Source organism: Lissotriton vulgaris, chromosome 3_1, assembly GCF_964263255.1.
Source record: "Lissotriton vulgaris chromosome 3_1, aLisVul1.2, whole genome shotgun sequence".
NCBI classification, from domain to species: domain Eukaryota; kingdom Metazoa; phylum Chordata; class Amphibia; order Caudata; family Salamandridae; genus Lissotriton; species Lissotriton vulgaris.
The window spans coordinates 1354461001-1354484433 of record NC_141689.1 but is presented as its reverse complement, the minus strand read 5'-3'; the positions used below and the strand labels follow the sequence as shown (position 1 = coordinate 1354484433).

Here is a 23433-nt window from a genome sequence, read left to right as displayed (position 1 = left end):
TTTCACCAGCCCAGTGGGAAATTCCGAATGTATCGCGGAGTGCTGGGGGTGAGAGGGAAGATCTGAGATTTTTCCCAATTGACTGTTATGCCAGAGCCCACTCCATAGCTAATGAATTCCCTGCAGTTTTGGGTTCAGGCTCACTTGGGGAATGCAACATATATAGCTATGTCGTTGGCGTAAAGGGACACCAGTAGGTGTCAGGTCAGGTATCAGATCATATATCCCAGATGATGCTGCCTAATGCTTGGCGGCCAGTGTTTCCACCGCCAGGACAAATATGAGGGGGGACAAAGACACTCCTGCCTAGCGCCACGGGATATAGAAAATTAAGGAGAGCATGCCTGTTAGGCAGCATTCTTACCTTCAGTTGACCATAAAGGAGTTCAATCCAGAAGAGGAAAAGTGAGGGGAGATCCATACGCTTCAATATTGCCAGTAGGTAATCCCATTCCAGGGAATCAAAGGTTTTGGTGGCATCTAAAAAGATGGCCACCACAGCTAGATCTGGGTTAATATCTTGTAATAGTGAAAAATGGGTGCAGAGTTTATGTGTTGCCCTTCCTGGTATAAACCCGGATTGACCAGGCAATGCCAGAGAGCTCATAAGTAGGTTAAGCCTGTTAGCCAGGACCTTAGCCAAACATTTTACATCGCAATTTATCAATGAGAGGGGCCTATATGAATCGCAAGCATCTACTGTCTTTCCCAATTTAAGGAGGGATATGATTGGAGCCTCCTGTATAGTGGGTGGGAGAGCACCTGACTTTTGAGCTTCCTCGTATGGAACCATCAGGACAGAAATGAGGCTATCATCATAGGTTTTATAGAACTAGGCCAGGAGGCTGTCTGGGCCAGGGGAATACATCTACCTTAACTGCAAAATTGTAGCTCTGCAGCTCTTCTTCCTCGAAGGCAGCAGACAGGAATTTGCATTGAGCATCTGACAACCACCCCAAGGCAACATCCTCCAAGTAGTCATCCATGTCCAGGGGCTGGGAACTCCGGGATGTATAAAGGGAAGCATAGAATGTAGAAAATCTCTGAAGAATTCCCTCTGTATCTTTTTGCAAGGCACCCTCCAAGTCTGTGACCTCCAGTATGCATCAAAAAAGCAAGGCATCTGGACCAGTTCAGCCGAAGCCTTGCCAGGTCGCTCTCCCTCTCCATTCCACCTGGCTAGGTGATATCTGCTGTGAAAGAGGCATTCTTTTTCAGCAGTGTTTTCAGATTCAATGAGCACCTCTCTGAATTTGATCCTCAAATCAGCAACGTGGGGATACTGAGTCTGTGCTTCCATAGTTTTGAGCTCTGCCTCCAGTTTCCTGAGGCTTTTGCAGATATCACGCAGTATGCCTCCATCCTTCGCTATACAGATACCCGGCATTGTGACCTTGAAGACCTCCCATACAGTCTCCATATTCGAGACGGATTGTACGTTACACTGAAAGAAGTCTTTTATCTCCTGGTGTAATTCTTTTGTGAAAGGGGTGTCTAGCAAGACATTAGAGGGAAGACTTCAGAGCATGCAGAGAGGAAGGGAATGCGGTGGTGACAGTCACAAGTAGACCAGGGAGTAGTCTGAAAACATGTGGGCCTGATGTCGTGTCTGCGTTACCCAGGTGACCTCCTAGATATGATGCAATAATCTAACTGTGACCAGCTTGAATGCACTGAGGAATAAAATATGCCCTCCCTCCCCGAGGGTTGGTTAGTTCTCCAGGCAACCAAAAGGCCATGTTCGCCGATTATGCCATGGAGGTGGCACCTGGCATTGGTGTTGTGCTGTGGCTGGGGATGTGATCGATCCAGTAGCGGATCAAGCGTTAGATTAAAATCCCCTTCCCAAATGACGTATGTAGACCCTATATTTACCACCAGTCCGCATAATTGGATGAAAAAGGCAGCATCATCTATGTTTGGTCCATGGCAGTTTACCAAAGTAATCGAGTGGGTGGCCAATCTATCCCACACAATGCAGTATATTCCTGTTGGGTCTTGCAGGGAGAACACTGTGATAAAGGGTGTGTTTCGTTTGATACTGATGGTGGCGCCTCAAGAGTACGTGGAATATGAGGAGAAGCAGCTGTGGGAAGCCCAACGGTTCGCAAATGTGAAATAGGGCGTCCGGGCCTATGTGTGTCAATTGGAGCATGGCTACCTGAATGTTGTGTTTATCAAGATAAGGTAAAATTCCGCCATTCAGAGCCTGCGGTTGGGGAAGCAAGGAGGAGAACTCCGATTGAGTTCATTGCAGATTAGCAAATACTACCCAAGACGTTCAGAAGGCTCATGATGCCAGGAATCTAATTAAGACAAATTATGCAAATTGCATTTTCAAGTGATATACCGCTGTAGGTACATTGTAACCTATACTAAAGACACATAATCATTTTTGTAAATACATACCATTGTTTTTACATTGAAATACGTGAGTAAGGTGGGGAGGTTGTGCACCCCGCCCTGAAGAAGGAGCTTAGCCTCCGAAACATGTCGACGCACACATGAGGTTTTGTCCATAATTACGACAATCTTACCTCGCACTTCACATCTTTTACTAGTACCAGCCCGGGGACCTAATTAAAGTTTTTTCTAGTGTCCCACGAGCCAGGCACTTTTTAATCTCACTCAACCCACCTTTCACTCACTGCACTGTTAAATACCCTCACATGCACCATACATAGTCACTATTATAAGTGCTCCCGCGTAGTCGTAGGTCGTAGCACGCCTCATTCCGTAGAGGGGTGCGAAGACCCCAATGATGAAGCATGACACCAAGGGTCCTTTTGGTGTGTGAGGGGTATTTTAAAAAACACTAAGTGCTCCACACCACTGTGGGATCACTTTTTCTTTTGGGTGGATTCTTGTTGTTTATGTAATTTAATTAGGGAGTACAAATCCATCAGTGTGTCAGATCTCACAGCGGAGGTTAGGCGCGAACCCTGCCTTGAGACGCGATCTAATGTCATAAACTACATTTCCCATGATTCTAGGTCCTACGCGCGCGACGCCCGTGTGATGACGTCACACGCGCAGAGAACATTACGGGAGAGGAAACAGAAGACGCCGCCGTTGATTCTGGTTCTGATCCTGATTTGGGTGAGATCGTGAGTTTCCAGTGTATCCTTTGCGAGTGTACTCTACCGGCTGGTGAGTACAATAGAAGCCTTCCGCTTCTATCTAGGGGTGGCGTCGGCTGGCGCTTCCCATTTCCGTGGAGTTCCAGTGTATCCTTTGCGAGTGTACTCTACCGGCTGGTGAGTACAATAGAAGCCTTCCGCTTCTATCTAGGGGTGGCGTCGGCTGGCGCTTCCCTGTTCAGTGGAGTTCTCGGCTGAGGCTCTAGCGTTTCACTGGCTAGTGAGACGCCGGTTTCCAGGCAGTGTGTACAGTGTGAGAAGGTTCAAGGAGATTATTGGGAACACTGTGAACTGCCATTCCGTGCTCTGGGTTCAATCTGTATTCAAACTTCCAGGGCTATTGATCTTTCTTACGTCCCCCATGCAATTGCCTCGTGCTTGAGGGGTACAAACGGACTTACATTCTTTGAGACATTGTATTCCAAAAGTGCTGCTTCTGGGGTGCACCAGCCAAACGGATGACATTATTGGTTTAGCGTTGTTGGTGTATCTCTATCACTTCAGGAACCAGGACTCTGGTATTACTTCTTGTGTACAGCTGAGTGTATTGTCAGGTGAATTAACCGGGCAATGCAAAATAGGGAGTGAAGACAATAACTGTTGTTTCCTCTTTTCTTCTTTCTGACAACAGGGGCTTATGAGCTTCGCCTGGCAGGCTAACTTCCATACAGACCCCTGTTGAAGCCCCATTTTACATTTTTTGTTGGTATGTAGTAATGTGCAAACTGTAATGTATTGTGGATCTTGCTGAGTTACGATACTGACCATAGGTGCTTGTGTTCTAGGCTTATCATCCTATTCAACCTTTTATGATTGCCAGGCAAAGCCTCCCCCTTATTCCTACCAGGTATAATTCAGTCAATTCACAAGGGAGGGGCAACAGGTTTCTTTGCACATTGTATTGCATCTATTAGTCTGTGCTTGTCTCATGGTGCCTTGTTCTCGTTTCAGCTTCCCTTCCCCGCAGTTCCCACCCTTACCTTCCTGTTTATCCCTCGCTCGATCATTCCTGTGCGTCTGTTCCCATTCAGACCCAGGGGCTGTCGAGAGGTGGACCCCATAGAGCATCGTGAGATCCTGAGGACCGTTGGACCTGACAGAATCAACGGCCCAAGACATATTGTCCTCCCGATTTCACGATACCATGTCCACAAACGAGGATATTTTAGCAGCCCTAGCGCTGGTCCAAACAGAGTTGCAGGCATCTAGGGCTGAGACTGCTGCTTTGCAGGCTCAAGTGGATAGGTTGAGTCGTAACCCATTTAGTGCGGGTACTCAGCAGGCCTCCTCTGTAGTAGTGGAAGTTCCCACTCCGATCCCCCTAGCCCCTCCAGAACGTTTCCATGGGGACAGCGGCAAGGTGCAGGTGTTTCTTACACAGGTGTTATTGCACTTTTCCTGCAAACCCAAAGTATTCAACACCAATCACGCTAGAGTAGCTTATCTACTCTCATATTTAGCAGGGGATGCGGCACAATGGGCAGTGCCACTGGTAAAGAAAGATGATCCTTTGTTAAGGGACTGGGAGGCTTTTAAGGCGGAGTTTGAAAAAACTTTCAATCGCAGGTCAGCCACACTAACAGCAGATAGGGAGTTGTTAGGACTAAAACAAGGCAATAGAGATCTGATAACCTATCTCAACGATTTCCGAAGGCTTATCGCGGAAACGGATTGGCCGGAAGAAAAAAGACATGCAATATTTTATAATGGCCTCACTGACGAAATGAAGGATGTACTTGCCCAAATAGATCCTCAGCCTACTACATGTGAAGACATGATCAGCCTAGTCCTGAGATTAGACCATCGTCTGAGTGACCGTAAGGGTGACAATCGTAGAAAGGATCGGTTAACCCCAAGATATGAAAGTCCCAGGGGGTCAGAAGGGGCAAGCCAGTCTACTCCTGAACCCATGGAAATAGGAGCAGTGAGGTCACCGTTAACTACGGAAGAAAGAGAATACAGAAGAAAGAAAGGCTTATGCCTGTATTGCGGTAGAAAGGGACACTTCATTAGGGAATGCCCTAACAGAAACAAAACAAGAACCATTTACAAAAAGGTGTCGGTGGTGGCGCCTGAAAAGGAGTCGGGAAACGAGAATGATTGAAGGTGGAGGAAGGGAGACCTTCAAGTACATTCATCATCCCTTCATTGGACGGAACGGAGAGACAAGACGGTCTGCAATTTTTTGTGGATGTGAGGCTGGAAGTACAAAATAAGACACTAAACATAAAGGCCATGTTGGATTCGGGAGCCACCGGGTGCTTCATGGATCATGCCAAGGCCATAGGGTTAGGCTTAGCTCTTGTAGACAAAGAGATACCTGAAGCAGTATATGCAGTGGATGGCAGAAAGTTGGATTCAGGTCCTATTCGACTGCAAACTCGAGAGCTTAGCATGACAATGGGTGCTGAGCATCAGGAAGAAGTATGCTTTAACATCATTCATGCACCTCAGTATGGAATGATTCTGGGTCTTCCTTGGTTGCGTAAACATAACCCCACCATAGACTGGGAAAACCAAACCATACATTTCGCGTCAGAGTATTGTCATCAAAACTGTTTCTCTGTGAAATCAGGACCTGCTTATGGTTACATCACATCGCTACCGCGGCTGAACAAAATGTAGAATTACCATTCGAGTATCGCGAATTGGCGGAGGTATTCAGCGAAAGGAAGGCGGAATCATTGCCACCACATCGGTCGTATGACTGCCAAATAGAACTGATTCCAGGCGCGAAGATCCCAGCAGGGCGTGTGTATGCACTTACCGAGCCGGAGACCCTACATCTCCGTGAGTATTTAGATAAGCTCCTGAAGATCGGTTTTATCCGAGAATCTAAATCCCCAGCAGCCTCCCCGTTGTTCTTCATCCCGAAGGTTAATGGAGAACTTCGCGCTTGTGCGGACTATAGGGCTCTGAATGCCATTACAGTCAAAAATAAATATCCTCTGCCACTCATCAATGTACTATTAGAACAAGTTAAAAATGCGGTGATTTTCACGAGACTGGATCTCAAGGGGGCTTATCACCTGTTTCGGATGCGTTCAGGAGATGAGTGGAAGACGGCCATCAAGACCCGCTTTGGCCTTTACAAATATCTGGTGATGCCCTTCGGGCTCTGCAATGCGCCAGCCGCCTTCCAATTTTTCCTAGACGATGTACTCAAAAGATACTTAGACCATTTCGTTGTGGTTTACATAGACGACATCCTGATTTACTCCGACAGCACAGATCAACATGTGGACCATGTAAAGACAGTATTGAAAACTCTATTGGAACACCAACTCTACTGCAAACTCAGCAAGTGCGAATTTCATTCTACATCAGTGGAGTTTCTAGGGGTGGTGCTCACCCCACATGGGCAGGAAATGTCTGAAAGAAAGATCCTAGCAGTAAAGAACTGGCCCATACCCAAGTCCGTAAGGGACATTCAATGTTTTATCGGATTCGCGAATTTCTATCGCAGGTTCATTGAAAATTTCTCAGCACTGGCCTCCCCAATGACAAGGTTATTAAGAAAGAAGGTGCCATTCGAATGGACGGTGGAGGCCCAGAAAGGGTTCGATGACCTCAAGAAGGCTTTTGTTTCTGCTCCAGTGCTGGTGCACGCGGATCCTGGCAAACCTTTTATCGTTGAAGCCGATGCTTCTGACACGGCGGTAGGAGCAGTATTGTCCCAACGTCACTCTGAAACTGGCCAGTTACATCCTGTGGCTTACCTCTCTCGTACCCTGAATTCAGCGGAGCAGAATTATGTGATTGCGGAAAAGGAACTGTTGGCAATAAGAACTGCCTTCCTGGAATGGAGACATCATTTAATGGGAGCAAGACATGTAGTAACTGTGTTTACCGACCATTGTAACTTGCAATACATGACTGCTGCCCGTCATTTAACCCCTAGACAGATGCGTTGGATGATGCATTTTGCAGACTTCGACTTCATCGTCACATTCCGACCAGGAAAGGATAACAGAAAGGCGGACGCCTTATCAAGACAGTTCACCAAAACTGAGCAAAGCAACGCCAAGGAGGAGTCCATAATCGACCCAAAAAAGGTGATCGGAGTCACCTGTACCCAAATGTTCCTCAGAAGCGTAAATAGAAACATTCAGAATGACACATGGAAGAAATGGTTGAGTGAACACAAAGAGTGGAAGATGGTTCAGGGTCTTCCAATGAGACAGAGACAGCTGCTGTTGCCCATCCAATCCTTACGAAAACAGGTGTTCCAGTGGTGCCATAGTACGCCGTGCGCTGGCCATAATGGTTTCGGTAAAACCTTGGAGAGGATCGTAAGACAGTTTTGGTGGCCTAATATTCGGAAGGATGTGGCTGAGTGGGTGGCTGAATGTCCTATCTGCAGTCAAATGAAGGCGCAACACTCTAGACAGGCTGGTTTGCTACAACCCCTTCCCACTCCCGAGTTACCTTGGGAAAACATTTCCATGGATTTTGTAGTGGGCATGCCTAAAGATCAGGGGTGTACTGCAATTTTGGTGGTGGTTGACTATTTAACTAAGATGGCTCATTTCATCGCTTGTAAACAGGTTCCTTCAGCTAGCGGGTTAGCCAGACTTATTCTTATTAACATAGTAAGGCTACATGGGTTACCCCGAGTGATAATATCAGATAGAGGCAGCCAGTTCACAGCACGATTTTGGAAGACCTGGTGTACAGCCTTAGGAATTGCATCTAGTACCTCCACCAGTTTCCATCCCCAGACCGATGGGCAGACCGAAAGGGTTAATCAAACTCTGAAGCAGTATCTGAGATGCTATGTTGAGGTCACCAAGGAAGACTGGGTGGATAGATTATGGCTAGCCGAAATAGCGTATAACAGCGCGGTACATGGTTCCACCAAGACCGCGCCGTTTTACTGCACCTATGGTTTCCATCCTAATTTCTTGCCATTTCACCATCCTGCACCAAACACCCATGTCCCAGAGGTACAAGACAGGCTACAGAGTATTCATACGACATGGCAGCATGTCAAGAGCCAGTTAAGGCAGTCCAAAGCAAGGTACAAGATCTATGAGGATAAGCACAGACGAGCGGGGCCAGTATACACAGTGGGTGATTACGTTTGGTTGTCCACCAAGAACATACACTTTAAGCGTTATAGTGTGTTCAATCCCAAATATATAGGCCCGTACAAGATCATTAAGCTCATCAATCCGGTGGTGGTTAAACTGGCTCTGCCATCCTCCTTACGCATTCATCCTGCCTTTCATGTGTCTTTGGTGAAACCCGCGAAAATGCACAGAAAACTGGTGCAGGCTGAGATCGCTGTGGATAACGACGAAGACTATGAGGTGAGAGGAATTGTGGACTCTAAGATATACCGCACCAGATTGTGGTATCTAGTTGCGTGGAAGGGTTATGGTAATGAAGAAAACTCCTGGGAGCCTGCCTCCAATGTCCATGCACCCAGATTTGTGAGGATGTTCCATCAACGCTTTCCGAATAAACCTTGTCTCTGTCAGTGTTCTTCGGGAGAGGGATGTACTGTCAGATCTCACAGCGGAGGTTAGGCGCGAACCCTGCCTTGAGACGCGATCTAATGTCATAAACTACATTTCCCATGATTCTAGGTCCTACGCGCGCGACGCCCGTGTGATGACGTCACACGCGCAGAGAACATTACGGGAGAGGAAACAGAAGACGCCGCCGTTGATTCTGGTTCTGATCCTGATTTGGGTGAGATCGTGAGTTTCCAGTGTATCCTTTGCGAGTGTACTCTACCGGCTGGTGAGTACAATAGAAGCCTTCCGCTTCTATCTAGGGGTGGCGTCGGCTGGCGCTTCCCATTTCCGTGGAGTTCCAGTGTATCCTTTGCGAGTGTACTCTACCGGCTGGTGAGTACAATAGAAGCCTTCCGCTTCTATCTAGGGGTGGCGTCGGCTGGCGCTTCCCTGTTCAGTGGAGTTCTCGGCTGAGGCTCTAGCGTTTCACTGGCTAGTGAGACGCCGGTTTCCAGGCAGTGTGTACAGTGTGAGAAGGTTCAAGGAGATTATTGGGAACACTGTGAACTGCCATTCCGTGCTCTGGGTTCAATCTGTATTCAAACTTCCAGGGCTATTGATCTTTCTTACGTCCCCCATGCAATTGCCTCGTGCTTGAGGGGTACAAACGGACTTACATTCTTTGAGACATTGTATTCCAAAAGTGCTGCTTCTGGGGTGCACCAGCCAAACGGATGACATTATTGGTTTAGCGTTGTTGGTGTATCTCTATCACTTCAGGAACCAGGACTCTGGTATTACTTCTTGTGTACAGCTGAGTGTATTGTCAGGTGAATTAACCGGGCAATGCAAAATAGGGAGTGAAGACAATAACTGTTGTTTCCTCTTTTCTTCTTTCTGACAACAGGGGCTTATGAGCTTCGCCTGGCAGGCTAACTTCCATACAGACCCCTGTTGAAGCCCCATTTTACATTTTTTGTTGGTATGTAGTAATGTGCAAACTGTAATGTATTGTGGATCTTGCTGAGTTACGATACTGACCATAGGTTCTTGTGTTCTAGGCTTATCATCCTATTCAACCTTTTATGATTGCCAGGCAAAGCCTCCCCCTTATTCCTACCAGGTATAATTCAGTCAATTCACAAGGGAGGGGCAACAGGTTTCTTTGCACATTGTATTGCATCTATTAGTCTGTGCTTGTCTCATGGTGCCTTGTTCTCGTTTCAGCTTCCCTTCCCCGCAGTTCCCACCCTTACCTTCCTGTTTATCCCTCGCTCGATCATTCCTGTGCGTCTGTTCCCATTCAGACCCAGGGGCTGTCGAGAGGTGGACCCCATAGAGCATCGTGAGATCCTGAGGACCGTTGGACCTGACACAGTGGAACTCTCTTTCCCCCCCCACTGTTTTCTCACGAGTCCTAATGCCAGCCCTTAACCTCTTTCCCTTGGGGCTTGTTGCTACGGCCTCCAGTCTGGCCGTTTTAATGAGTGATCGGAGACGTGGGGGGGACAAAAGAGCAGCACGGTCAGCTAAATCCACGTCTCCAAAAGTGAGGAGTGACCGCGCTTGTAGTCCAGCCAAGGTGTTCCACTCTATGCGTGGTCGCAGATCGGCTGATGTGAGACATCAGGCTTTACTGCTCCCTGGGCAGGCTTTGTCTGTGGTTGCTGTGTCTGTATTTGCAGCCGCTAGAGTGAGTGTGCTCGGCCGCTAAGAGAGGCTACCCTCGCTCGGGATACAGTGCTGGGGGTCACACTTCATGGTTGGTTGCAGCCACTGGGGTTGGGGGCGTACGAGATGTGGGGAAGCACAAGTTGCAGGAGCCATTAGGTGGCATAGGCCTTGCGAGGCTATATTGGGTCCTGCAAGCCTTTCAGGGCCAGACTGGCAGGAGCGCCACCTGCCTCTCACACCCAACCACCTCCCACAAGCCAGAACTTCTTTCGTCCTCACCTACAGTGTCGGGGTCCCGGGCTCACCCCCCTCCAGTCCGGTGGCTGTTCTGCAGGCTTGTGCCGGTCTGCCTCTGTTTTGGGTTGTGGGGGCAGGCTGGGAACACCAGCGGAGTAAGGGGATGCACAATCCCCATCGTTCCTCTCCAGGACACTTGCTGCCTACACGGCTGGCCCAGCTCCAGCCTCGAGCTGCCCTTAGCACAGTCCGTAGGGTTAGAACAGGCAGCAGCATCGGATATCCTGGGCACTCCAAAGACCGGCAGTCGATTCACCAGGACGCCAAGGAGAGCAGAAGTGACTCCTCACCCCGCAGACACGTGACGGCAAGACAGCCTTGCAGGCTCGTCAGCCGCCCGAACTCGTTCTCACCAGGTTATGAGAATTAATAGACGGCGATGGCACACTTGGTTAGAGACGTGGAGTTCGTATCCAGTACCGTGGGTTCGAACCCAGGTAATACAAGGGGGAATGATATCTGTAAAAAGTCGCGCGGCAGCAGGGGAGAGGAGGGGCGCCTGCACTTGCGGGAGCGATAATTGCTGCCATTTGTCGGCGCGCGCTCCCGCAAGTAGATCGCTTCACGTGCACGCGTTACCATTGATGGCGATGCAACGCATGCATGCTTTTGGCCCAAAAAGCAAGTCGATTACATGAGGTTCCCTCCTATGCAACGCATGTGCGTTGCGTAGGCGAGAACAAAAAAATTGACACAGACACTCACCATCAGTTCTCTCAAATTCCACCAGTGCCACACAGCCGCCGCCCCCAAAAAAGGGCCACCTAGGGCAGACTGCCCCCTCTAGCAAAAACCATGACAGAACAAAACAAAACAAGAATTTCTCAAAGCCAAAAGGGTGGCGGTCAGCGACAGACCTATTAGCTTTGCTAATGCTTGCCTTTCTTCATTGTACACACATTTTCTTTCCTGGCGGACTGACTAAAAATGTGGCTACTGTTAAAATGTGCATGCAGCTGGCCTGAAGTAAAGAAATAAAATAGAATTATATTGATAGAGGCTGAAAATATTTTAAAAAATACACTTACCGAAACCAGCTGTTTCCTTTTCTCACCCAGCATAGACAAGTAGAGATTAATTAATTCCAAATAAGAAGTGGGAGTTGTATAATATCGTCGCCGCAGTTCTGCATAATAGCGTTCTGCCATTTCTGTTACACTAATGTGAATCTCTACACTGATTGCAGAAAATTTCTCTTTCATTTCTTCTTTTCCAAGATCAACGTTGGTGAAAAAGCTCTTGGACACAGAAAGAAGTGCTTCTCTGGGCCACTGGAAGGAAAAAAAAATGTAAATGCCAGTTCTCCCTTGATTCTATTAATACGATCTATGCATGTACTCAACACATCATCACGTTTTTTTTGGACTCCCTAAAACATGCCCACTTAAGAGGCGAGTAACAATCAAAGAGTCATACACAAACACATACGCTCCCTCTATTTGGTTCATCTTGTCTGTAAAATCAAGTATGAGAATGGCATAATCAACCGTTAGCATCATCAAACAAGGAAAACCTTTTAGCTTTGTGTATATTACCTATGCTCAAAAATACATTTTGTGTTTGCTTCAAGTTTCAAAGTAAAAGGACAAAATGTGACTAACCATTATTAAAGGAGAAATGGGTTTGCATTTTTTTTAACAACCCCATTCATGGATGGCCTCTGCGGATGTTTGTGCATCCACATAGGCAGTCTTTAAATTTGATCAATAGTGATATATTAGAAATGCATTGAAAAATTGCTGTATATGCACACACTCGATTCATCCTGAGACACACAATGAGTACAAGCAGAGGTGAGAGAAGAATAAAACAATTGCTTTGATTAGATTGTTCTCAACAGCTCAGCTCACAAACCTTTAATAAGCCATCAAGAAGAATATGCTCTTCCTAAATAGTAGTGGTGTGCATAGTTTGCTTTTGCAAAGTTATGCAGAATAACAGCAGTTATGTGAAATTACATGTAATAACGTGAAATGCAAATCTGCAATTTCGGTGCTAGAATATAGCACAAAATGCACCCCTTTGTCAGTTTTTGGCGTGGGGATTCATTAAATAAGAGCACCACAAACAACTGCTGTGTAGTTCCTACAAATCTATATAGGATCTGCGTCTTTAGATAACATTTACTAAGGGATTGGTGTCGTTTCTGATTCCAGACACCCCCACAGGATGTGTTAATGTGTTATTCCTGCTAGCTCACAGTGCCACTAAGAGCCCCTCTTATCAAGGAGCAAATAGCTATTGGCAACTATCGAACATGACAACCCTGAGCCTCAGGGAGCGTGGAAACAGTACAGTACTTTTCGCCCCAGTCACTCATGCTCACTTTGTCTCAGAGAGATACACAGAATAAACTGTGGGGACGTTTTCAATAAGCGTTTATTGAACTAGCGTCATTCTAGTATAAAATACGTGTGCTGCAACAACCATGAGACAGACAGAAATGTATATGGTCATTAGCATCAAAAGAGTAAAGAAAAGGTAGAATTCTACCATAGTGCTAAATAATTAATATATGCAGGCATATAGATACATGACAGTAATAATGAGTACTCCCATGATGCAACCCTAACTAGAAGTACCTAGGTGTGCATAGCATGTATGTAGGTGTGTAGCCAAGAATCACCTTAGGATAAAGCCAACCCCATTACCTGTTGTGAGAGAACAAAAGCCCCGGTCTTGGTCTCAAGAAGGACACCCTGCGAGGGATGTCAGAACACTGCATGATGGAGTGTCTGCGTGCAGGAACCTCATCATCTCGTGCCTGCATGGAAGTCTTTTTGTCCTCTCTCTGCCCATGAAGATTTAGTGCTTAATACCCGAAAGGTACCCTCAGGGGTTCTACCTAAAAGTGTACTGTGGGCATGTCTGGCAAAGATGACGATAGAGGTGACCTTTACACAGAGTTATTATGCAGAAGGGGGCGCTAGGTGGCGCACGACCATGATGGCCGCACGCCTGTGAGGCTCTAGCCCTTCCGAGCCAAAAATGATTCATTATGCCCATACTGTATTAATATTTGGCACTTTTACCTGCACCGCGCGATTCCTGAGTCTGTACTGCCTCTGGGGATGCCACCTTAGCCATCCTGGTCTGGCGTGTGACGGAGTACTGCCTGTGGCGGTGACGAGCGAAAGGTGCCGGACTGTGCCTGCTGCTCTGTGGCGGCCTGCGCAGACTAGGAGACGCTGCGGCTCTGTGGGCCCGACATCGGAGCGGAAGAATCCTGTGGCGGGGTGCGCGACAGCTGCAGAGTGCGGTGGGCGCTGTCATCGCAGCCACGGGCTGCCCCCTGACTGTGGTGGCTTGTGATTTGCGGCGGACCCTGCGGACCGACTGCCGAGGGGCGCTCGTGCCGCGGGCGGAGTGCCGGAGCCTGCTCGGCTCTGTAAAACGCGGCTGGAGACTGTCTGAGGAGGCCTGAAGGTACGTGCTGCACGTTACCTCCAACTACCCCCTCCTGTGCTGGAGCGCTGCGGAGATCGGGCCGCTTTACATGCTGCAGGCCTCTCCTGAGTGATCCGGACTACCCTGCCTAATTCTGATCGCTGTGGGGCTTCCCGCTTTTTTGTGTCCCCTGGCGCGGCCTGATTCGTCACAGTGCGCCACGCACTGCCTGGAGGACTCGTGATTCCCATTGCCCCTTCCCCGGGCCCACACTGCTGCACAGCGTACCACCCTACATCTGGCCTGATCTCCCGATAACTGCCATACTCCTAATTGCGAGGGAACTGAGGTGGAGCCACGCAGACAGTTAGTGGCAAGAGGGGTGGAGGACACTACCATTGGCTCTCTCTAGGGCCTTGTATCAACGATATTGGCACTGCTGGGTTCGTCGCTGTTGGGGTTGTGCTACGTCTTCTCCCCCCTCCCTTGAGGCCTTGTGGTTGCCTGTTCCGACCCTACATAACGGCCTACTGTCACCTGCTTGGACGGATTATCTGCTGCTGGGGATGCGACGGCTGTTGAGTGCCTCCTCTCACGCGCGGACGCTGCCTGCCCTGCCACTCCAGCAACCAGTGACGCGTTGGTGGCCTCTTACCTCCTGTTGAGATATAAGCAACAGATCTCCTCAACGGCCGCTCCCATTTTACTGGATACCTTGTGCCATGGGGCGCACCGATGCCAAGCAAGCCAAGCTCCCATTTGAGGCGCGTAAAACGCCCAATTCGCGCATGGATGAACATCCAGACTCTGACACTGCTGAGACACCTGATGAGGACTGGAAGACCATACTATTGGGCATGAAGCAGAGCCTCACTTCGATCAATGCTAAGACCATGCGTATGGACTCTGTAGTCGCCAAAATGAAAGCCGCCTGAAGGAGGCTGAAACCAGAATTTCGGACCTGGAAGATGGTGCGGCGGCAAGAGGGATGCACATCTTGCAAATGGACAAATTGCTGAAAGTGATTGCCGACAAAAACAAAGATTTAGAGGCGCGTTCCCGGGGAAACAACGTCCGAATCCTGGGTCTGGCGGAATCCACGCAAAAGGGTCGCATGGAGGATATTATTGAACGCCTGGTCATTGACCTTTTCGGCAGAGACTCTTTCTCAGCGTACCTCACGGTGGAGAGGGCGCACAGATTCTTGACAGCACGCCCGAAGCCAGGTGCACCGCCGTGACCTGTGATTGCCCGGTTTCTTAATTACCGGGATAGAGACACGATCCTACGCCTTGCTCGAGAAAAAGAACAGGTCCAATATGAAAGCACGACTGTCTTTTTTTCGAGAATTTACTCAAACGGTAAAGGATGCCAGACGGAAGTTCGCCGCTGTCAAAAAGAAACTACAAGCACAACACATTCCCTATGCAATGCTGTACCCGGCCAAATTGAAGATTACGCACCATGGCTTGCAACATTATTTCTTGATCCCGCAACAAGTTGAAGTCTATCTTCGGCGTCACCGGCGTTCGGCCACTGCGGAGTCAGAAACTGGGAATCGGTCCAGGACCCCGTCGCCAAGCCGGGTCCAGCCTGAACTGCACATCTAATGCTGACTGCAGAGGGACTTTAATGCTGTGGACCTGCTCATGCTATCAGGAACTGTGCTGGTGATGTATATGTGGTTTTACATTTTGGACACCCGTTTGGCTCGGCTACTTGCCCCCGGCCCACAATAACTGCCCGCCGGACAGCGAGGTTGTGGTGGGTGAAAGTATGGAGGGAAGTGGGCGGGTCGTGAGCCCCTAGCGAAACCCCGTGAGGGCAAGCCCCCTGTAGCTCCCTTAAAGGGAGTACTGCTATATGTATTATGTTGGTTTTTGGGGATGGGAGGGGGTTCGTACCCGGCAAGTTGGGGAAGCCGGTGTGGGCGGTGGGAGGCTGTTTGAGCTTGACTACACATCGAACTGCCCAGTTTTCTGAAGGTAATGCTACACGGACTCAGGATGTTTATTTCATGTGTTTAAATGGCTGACAACACGCGGGACATTAATAGCATTGTTGTAGCCTCCTGGAATGTTCGAGGTCTCAATGACCCTAGGAAGAAGCGGCAGGTCCTAGGTTATCTAGAAAGACATCGCATTATGGTTGCCATGTTGTAAGAGACACACCTGGGCCCTGGCGCTGACCCCCACTTTGCTTTACGGTGGGTGCAGCTTTGCATCATATTCCACATATTCCCGCGGTGGGGCTATCTTGGTAAAGAAGGGGGTTGATACTGCCTACTCTGGGGCAGGTTTTACTCTCATGATGTCTTATTCGCTAATTACTACGGCCCTAATACGGATGACCCGCAAACATTCCCCGCCTCTGGGGTAGGATACAAGAGATAGGGATTCCTTACATTATCTGGGGCGGAGACTTCAACACTGTTATGTATCCCCACATGGATCCTTCCCGCGGCTGCCCCACCCATTACACGACCACTCAGCGGACACTGAGGAATATCATTGCAGAGAATTACTTACTAGACTCTTGGAGACACTTACGTCCCACACAGCGAGAGGGCACACACTTTTCAGTAGTTCACTCCACCTGAGCCAGATTAGATTACTTGTTTATATCCACTGGGATGGCTCACTGGTTGGGTAGGGCGACCCATTTAGCTCGAACGCTTTCAGATCATTCCCCAGTTGTTATCGAGCTGCATGCTCCCCTCAATCACTCTCCATATAATAATTGGCGCCTTAATCCTCTATATTTGCAAGATGCAGCGTTCCGAACGGCGATGGAGCAGGACATACAAGATTTTTTCGCTTGCAACCTTAACTCTGTTCCAAGTATCACAACAGTTTGGGAGGCGTTTAAAGTGACAGTCCGTGGCTGGTGCATCTCTAAGGGTGGAGGTATTCTTAAGTCCATACGCACTAGCTTGTCCACCCTGGAGAAGGAACTTAAGCACTTGGAGAGGGAGCTGACCTCGACCACTGATGGGAACGACCTCAGAGCTACTCTGCGCAATAAACTCACGGAGTATGAGGATCTGTCTGACAGGGAATGTAGGTTTCGGGGGAAGCACCACATAGCAAGAGTTTATGGGGAGGGGGACCGCCCCAGGAAAGCCCTGGCAGCCGCAATCATACCACCCAGATTCTCTAATTATGTAACCGAACGGCGGGATGACCAAGGGGACATACACAGAAATCTTCCTGACCAACTGCGCACTTAGAAATTACTACAGTAGTTTATATTCCTCCCACAGAGGCACCCCACTTGATCTACCATCCTACTTTGAGGACACAGCCCTCGCCTGGTTGGGGGATACCCAGCGGAAGTTTCTCAACCACGATCTTGAGCTGGACGAGATAACGGACGCCATAATGCAAATGAAATCTGGCCGGGCCCCAGGGTCTGACGGATTACCCATCGAATTTTATAAAACATACGGGTCCATATTGGCCCCCATCTTGAAGGATGTCTTTTATGCTACTTTGGAGGAAGGCACTCTGCCTCTAACAATGCGGGAAGCACTAATCACTTCTTTATTAAAACCGGGGAAACCCTCCCATAGATGTGATTCCTATCAACCCCTCTACCTTCTAAACTGTGATACCAAAATACTAGCTAAAGTCCTGGCAACCCGACTTAACCTTTTAATGCAGCGCCTGGCAATCCCTGATCAGGCGGGTTTTATCCCGAACGGGGCCACCTCGCATAATCTCCGTACCCTGGCTGCGGTATTACAGGCTATTGAACCTAGGTGTTCAGCGGTTGCGGTATTCCTCGACGCTACCAAAGCGTTTGACTCCCTAGAGTGGGACTACTTACTGGGAACCTTGAGATACATAGGTATGCCCAACACTTTCCTCCAGTGGATTTCACTGCTGTATACCCGACCAGTGGCCTCAGTTCTCCTAAATGGGACCAAGTCCTCCACTTTTACCATCTCCAGAGGCACCCGGCAGGGGTGCCCCTTGTCCCCTATACTCTTTGCCATGGCCATCGAGCCTTTAGCTGCTAAGCTCCGCCAACACCATAATCATAGAGCGTTAATCTACCCAGCCAGGCAATTGCTTATATCCTTTTACATGGACGACATGACGCTGTGTATATACACAAACCCCAAGACAATCTCAACCCTGTCCTTCGGGAAATTACTAAATTTGGAGCCATATCGGGGCTGCAAATTAACTGGTCCAAGTCAGCGGTCTTCCCGCTCACTGATAACATTCCTAAGCACCATCTGGACTATCCCTTGGTCTGGGAGGATAAGGAAGTTAAATACCTCGGTATTCGTGTTTCCAGAGATCGTGATGCGCTCATGCGGCTCAATTATGGCACAGCAGTGGACAAAATTACGGACTCTATTACCAAATGGCTGCGCCTTCCACTATCCATGCCTGGCAGGATCTCGCTAATTAAAATGGTCTTACTGCCCAAATTATTGTATCTCTTCATCAAAATCCCCTATCACTGTGGACCTTTCTTTTTCAAAACACTTAACTCACAGCTGACGAGGCTGATATTGGGCGGGAAACAGGTGAGGCTCGCCCTGACAACTCTGATGTTACCGTACGATCAGGGGGGTATGATGTCCCCAATTTCGAGCTGTATTATTATGGCGCTCAAGCTCACTTTGCACTATACTGGTTTCATCCACCACCCGTCATGCCCCACCTGGCGGTAGAGGATGGTTATATGGCCCCAACTCTTCCAGCATGTTACCTCTTCACTGCAGTGAAGGAACGGGACCGTGATCCATCAACTGTTGACTGCACTATACGAGCTTGGCAGTACATAGCCCGGCGGTTAGAAACGCCACTTTTATACTCTCCTAAAGTATCGCTTTTACGTAACCCGTTATTGTCGGTTACCTTTGAGGGGATTTGCCGAAAGATGCTGGAAAAATTGCACTATTGTACTTGGGGAGACCTTTATGTGGGAGGGCAATTTCGGTCAAAGGAACAGTTCTATGAGACTTGCAAACAGACAGTTTGGCCTGTGACCTAGTCACAACAAACATATCTGCAGAGATGCCCAACATTGCTGCATGTGTCCTGAGTTTCACTTCCTTCAGCCCAGGCTGAAGTTTCTAAATCATTGCCCAACAAGCATTCCATAGGGAGGTCTGAGTTAACCACAACCATCTTAGGGCCAGTTACCCCTCCCCAGCTGAAATTAACAACTGCCAAGGAATGGTATGTCCTGACGAACAAGTTACTTACCTTCGGTAACACTTTTTCTGGTGGATACAGTATCTTCCCGTGGATTCCTCACCTTGTGAATATCCCCTGCGTCAGCAGCATTTGGAAACTTTTCGTAGCTCTCCACACCAACGAGGATGACGTCACAGAAGAATGGCTCCACTCGCGGCTCCGCTGACGTCACCGGAGCCATAAGAGAGCCTCGTCGAAGTGATGACGTCAGTTCCGCCCTTTTTTTCCGTGCCCTCGAGGCACACGGACGGGCCGACACAACTCTATACAGCATACATAGTACACAGTGTAAAATCAATGCATTAAAACAAAAAGAATAATACAATTCCATTAAAAGAAACAGATGGAAACTATCACCATTGCAGGTATACAAGGCTGGACAACGGGGAGGCGGGTGGGTCAGTGAGGAATCCACAGGCAGATACTGTATCCACCAGAAAAAGCGTTACCGAAGGTAAGTAACTTGTTCTTCTGATGAATACATCTGCCAGTGGATTCCTCACCTTGTGAATAGAGTCCCACAGCAGTCCCCACTCCCGGAGGAGGGTGTCCACCTTTTTATACCAAAAAGTCCTGTAAGCGGAACGCGCAAAGTGACTGTCCCTCCTCACCTCGGAGTCTAAGCAGTAATGCTTCGCAAAAGTGTGGAGGGAGGCCCAAGTTGCCGCTCTATAAAAATTTCCTCGACAGGAACACCTCTAGACAAGACAGATGTTGAAGACTTTGCTCTGGTAGAGTGAGCTCTTATACTCTCTGGAGGATCCTTACCGGCCAAAGAGTAACAGATCTTGATGCACAAGATAATCCATCTGGAAAGGGTGCGCTTGTGCACCGCTCTGCTTTCCCTGCAGCCAGCAAAGCCCACGAAGAGCTGGTCATCCACACGACAGTCTTTAGTCCTATTGAGGTAAAAACTCACCGCCCTTTTAGGGTCCAAGCGGTGAAGCCGCTCCTCCTCCTTGGAAGGGTGAAGGGGAGGATAGAAGGTAGGAAGGGTAATGGACTGCCCCAGATGAAAGGGAGTTAACACCTTAGGCAGAAAAGTAGCCCTGGTCCTGAGTACGAGGGTTTGAACTCAGAGCTTGAAGCTCACTTACCCTCCTTGCCGAGGTAATGGCAACAAGAACTACAGTTGATCCGGCAAGCAAATAAACGCAGATAAAGCCTAATAATAGCCCTTCACAGTAGTCACAGCATAGCCCTGCTGGGCTAGAGAGAGAGCAAACTGAAGGATGTTGGATAAACAAGTGCTCAAAGGGTCAATCGAGTTGTCCCCACACCAAATGACAAATTTGGACCACCTATAGGAATAGATAGACTTGGTGGGGTGACGCCTGGCGGACAAAATAACGTCCACCACGGGAGAGAAAAAGAATTCAGGTTGCCCCGTTCAATCTCCAGGCATGAAGGTGTAAGCTCTGGAGTTGGGGTGTAGAACCTGCCCCTCCGACTGCGAGAGGTGGTCTGCCCTGAGAGGGAGACGGAGCGGAGGGTACGAGGAGAGGTGGAGAAGAACTGTATACCACACCCTTCTTGGCCAATCCGGGGCGATCAAAATGGCTTGGGCCCGGTCTTGGCGAATCTTCCTCAGAACCCGAGGAATCAAGGGTATGGGAGGAAAAGCGTAAAGGAGTTGTGAGTCCCAACTCAACTGAAACACATCCCCCAAAGCTCCCTGCAACATATACTGGAGACTGCAAAATGACAGGCAGTAAGCGTTCTTGTGAGTGGCAATCAGACCCACCCGAGGAGTTCCCCACGTCCGAAAGACGTGACGAACCACCTCCGGATGAAGCCTCCACTCGTGGTCAGCAGAGAACAGCCGACTGAGACTGTCTGCACGCATGTTCAGAACTCCGGCCAGATGATTTGCCATCAGACAAATCTGATGGACCTGAACCCAGGACCAAAGATGCAGAGCCTCTCTGCAGAGACAATGTGACCCCACTCCTCCCTGCTTGTTGACATACCACATCGCGGTAGTGTTGTCCGTCAGGACTTGAACCGACTGACCGCGAAGGGAAGAGAGGAAGGCCTTGAGCGACAAACGTATTGCCCGTTACTCTAGAAGGTTGATGTGAAGCAACCTTTCCTCTGGGGACCAAAGACCTTTGATTTCCCGGTTCCCCAGATGAGCACCCCACTCTAAGGTGGATGCATCCGTTATCACTGTGGCTACCGATGGAAGAAGATGGAAGGGCTTTCCTGGAGACAGATTGCCCTCCACGCTCCACCAGGACAGATCCGCTGCAGCTTCTCTGGAGATCCTCACAGACTCCCTGAGATCTACGTTGTGCTGATACCACTGCCTGCGGAGGCACCACTGGAGCGCCCTCATGTGCCAACATGCATGGTTGACCAACAGAATGCAGGAAGCAAACAGACCGAGCAGGCGAAGGACCTTCAGGACTGGAACAACCGCTCCATTGTAAAACAAGGGAATCATTTCCTGAATGTCGAGAATCCCTTATGGAGGCGGGAATGCCCAACACACAGTAGTATCCAGTCCCACCCCTATGAACAGGTTGCGCTGAGAGGGCCCTCAGGTGAGACTTGTGCACGTTTATTGAGAAACCCAATTTGTACAACAACTGAGTTGTAACCTGCAGATGATGAAGCACCTTCTCTGGCGACTCTGCTTTCAGTAGCCAGTCATCCAGGTAGGGAAATACGGGAATTCCGACCTCCTCAGATGGGCTGCCACCACTGCCATCACCTTGGTGAAGACTCGAGGTGCAGTAGTAGGTCCAAACGGGAGAACCGCAAACTGATAATGCTGCGACCCTACTGTAAAACGGAGATACCTCCTGTGCGACTTCAGGATCGGGATATGAAAATACGCATCCTGCAAGTCGATCGACACCATCCAGTCTTCCTGTTGCAGTGCCTGAAGAACCTGCGCAAGGGTGAGCATCTTTAACTTCTCCTGTTACAGAAAAAGATTCAAGATCCTGAGATCCAGGATTGGGCGTAACCTGCCATCCTTCATGGGAATCAGGAAATGCCGGGAGTAGCATCCCTGACCCCTTTCCTCCTCCGGAACCACCTCCATCGCACCTTTTTTCAGTAATGCAAGGGCTTCCTCCTGCAGAAGAAGAAGGTGGTCCTCCGAACATGTCCCCTGGCAAGGAGGGTAATTTGGAGGGAATTCCCGAATAGGAAGAGCATACCCATTTTCCACATGATTCAGAACCCAAAGGTCCGTAGTGACCGATTCCCAATCCTGTAGAAAATGGGTAAGCCGACCCCCCCACAAGACCTACATGATCCAGAATGTTGGATCTAGGGCTGCTTTGCTGAGGCAAGAGGGGGAAGGTGGAGGAGGAGGAGGAGGGCTAACGGTCTTGTGGACGACCTCTGTTCTTACCCCTGTAGGTCTTATACAGGGTATTTTGCTGCTGCTGTTGCTGCTGCTGAGGCTGCCTGTAGGTCCGAAAGGACGACCTTCCAAAACCTCTGTACCTTATGTAAGAGGAACCTCTAGGCTGCGCCTGTAGGCCCAGAGACTTGGCTGTAGCCTTGCTGTCCTTGAATCTTGCTAATATCTAATATTCTAGTATCGTCTACCCGAGGATAGAACACAAAGCACTTAATGCGAGATCAATAGAACATTTATTTGTAAGTAGCACAATACACAGTGGGCTCCAGGGGGAGACCAAACCATATACTAAAATAGTGGTTTAACAACCACGACATGGGTTCAGACAAGGTCTGGAGCACGTAGAATCGTTGGGACCCCAAAGAACCACGCAAGGTGAGTAGATAGGGACACCATGGAGAACGGGTGCAGTGTTCTAACCTGACAACGAGCTCTGTACAATTCTATGGGGAAGTCATGTTGCAATTCTACAGTTTAAGGATCCTTCTAGGAGAACTTTGTGGAAACCCTTTGGAACTTAGGAGGTTGGAGAGCCACCTCACCCATGGATACCGTAGTACCCGAGTTACCCATCCCAGAGGAGCCAGGTGCATAGGCCTGGAGTGGTGTCGGAAACCGCCGTCGTTCTCAATGGAAGGCTGCGAAGAAGATCTGCTGCTGTGTGGGTAAAAAGGGTCCGGTGGGATCCAAGCCTGGATTCTTGAAGAAAGGAAACTGAAAGCAGAGGGGACAGAGTCTGGGTCACTTCAGAGTGAACAGGGGCTCGAGAGACGAATGCCCACCGATGTCAGATGCTTCAGGTGTGAAGAAGGATCCTTGACTCTGTAGCTTTGAGGACCAGGAGACATTGACGATGACCAGGAGACAGATGTGAGCTG

At 49.0% G+C, this 23433-nt stretch overlaps 1 protein-coding gene across 1 annotated transcript in view; it reads right to left on the bottom strand.

Moving 5' to 3' along the window:
- The window catches only part of DNAH6 (dynein axonemal heavy chain 6), a 2460712-nt gene that overhangs the window by 902802 nt on the left and 1534477 nt on the right, over positions 1–23433 (bottom strand). The window contains exon 49 of the mRNA XM_086961829.1: positions 11602–11844. Coding sequence (XP_086817955.1) covers positions 11602–11844 — 243 coding nt within the window. The remainder of the gene's footprint in view (positions 1–11601; positions 11845–23433) is intronic.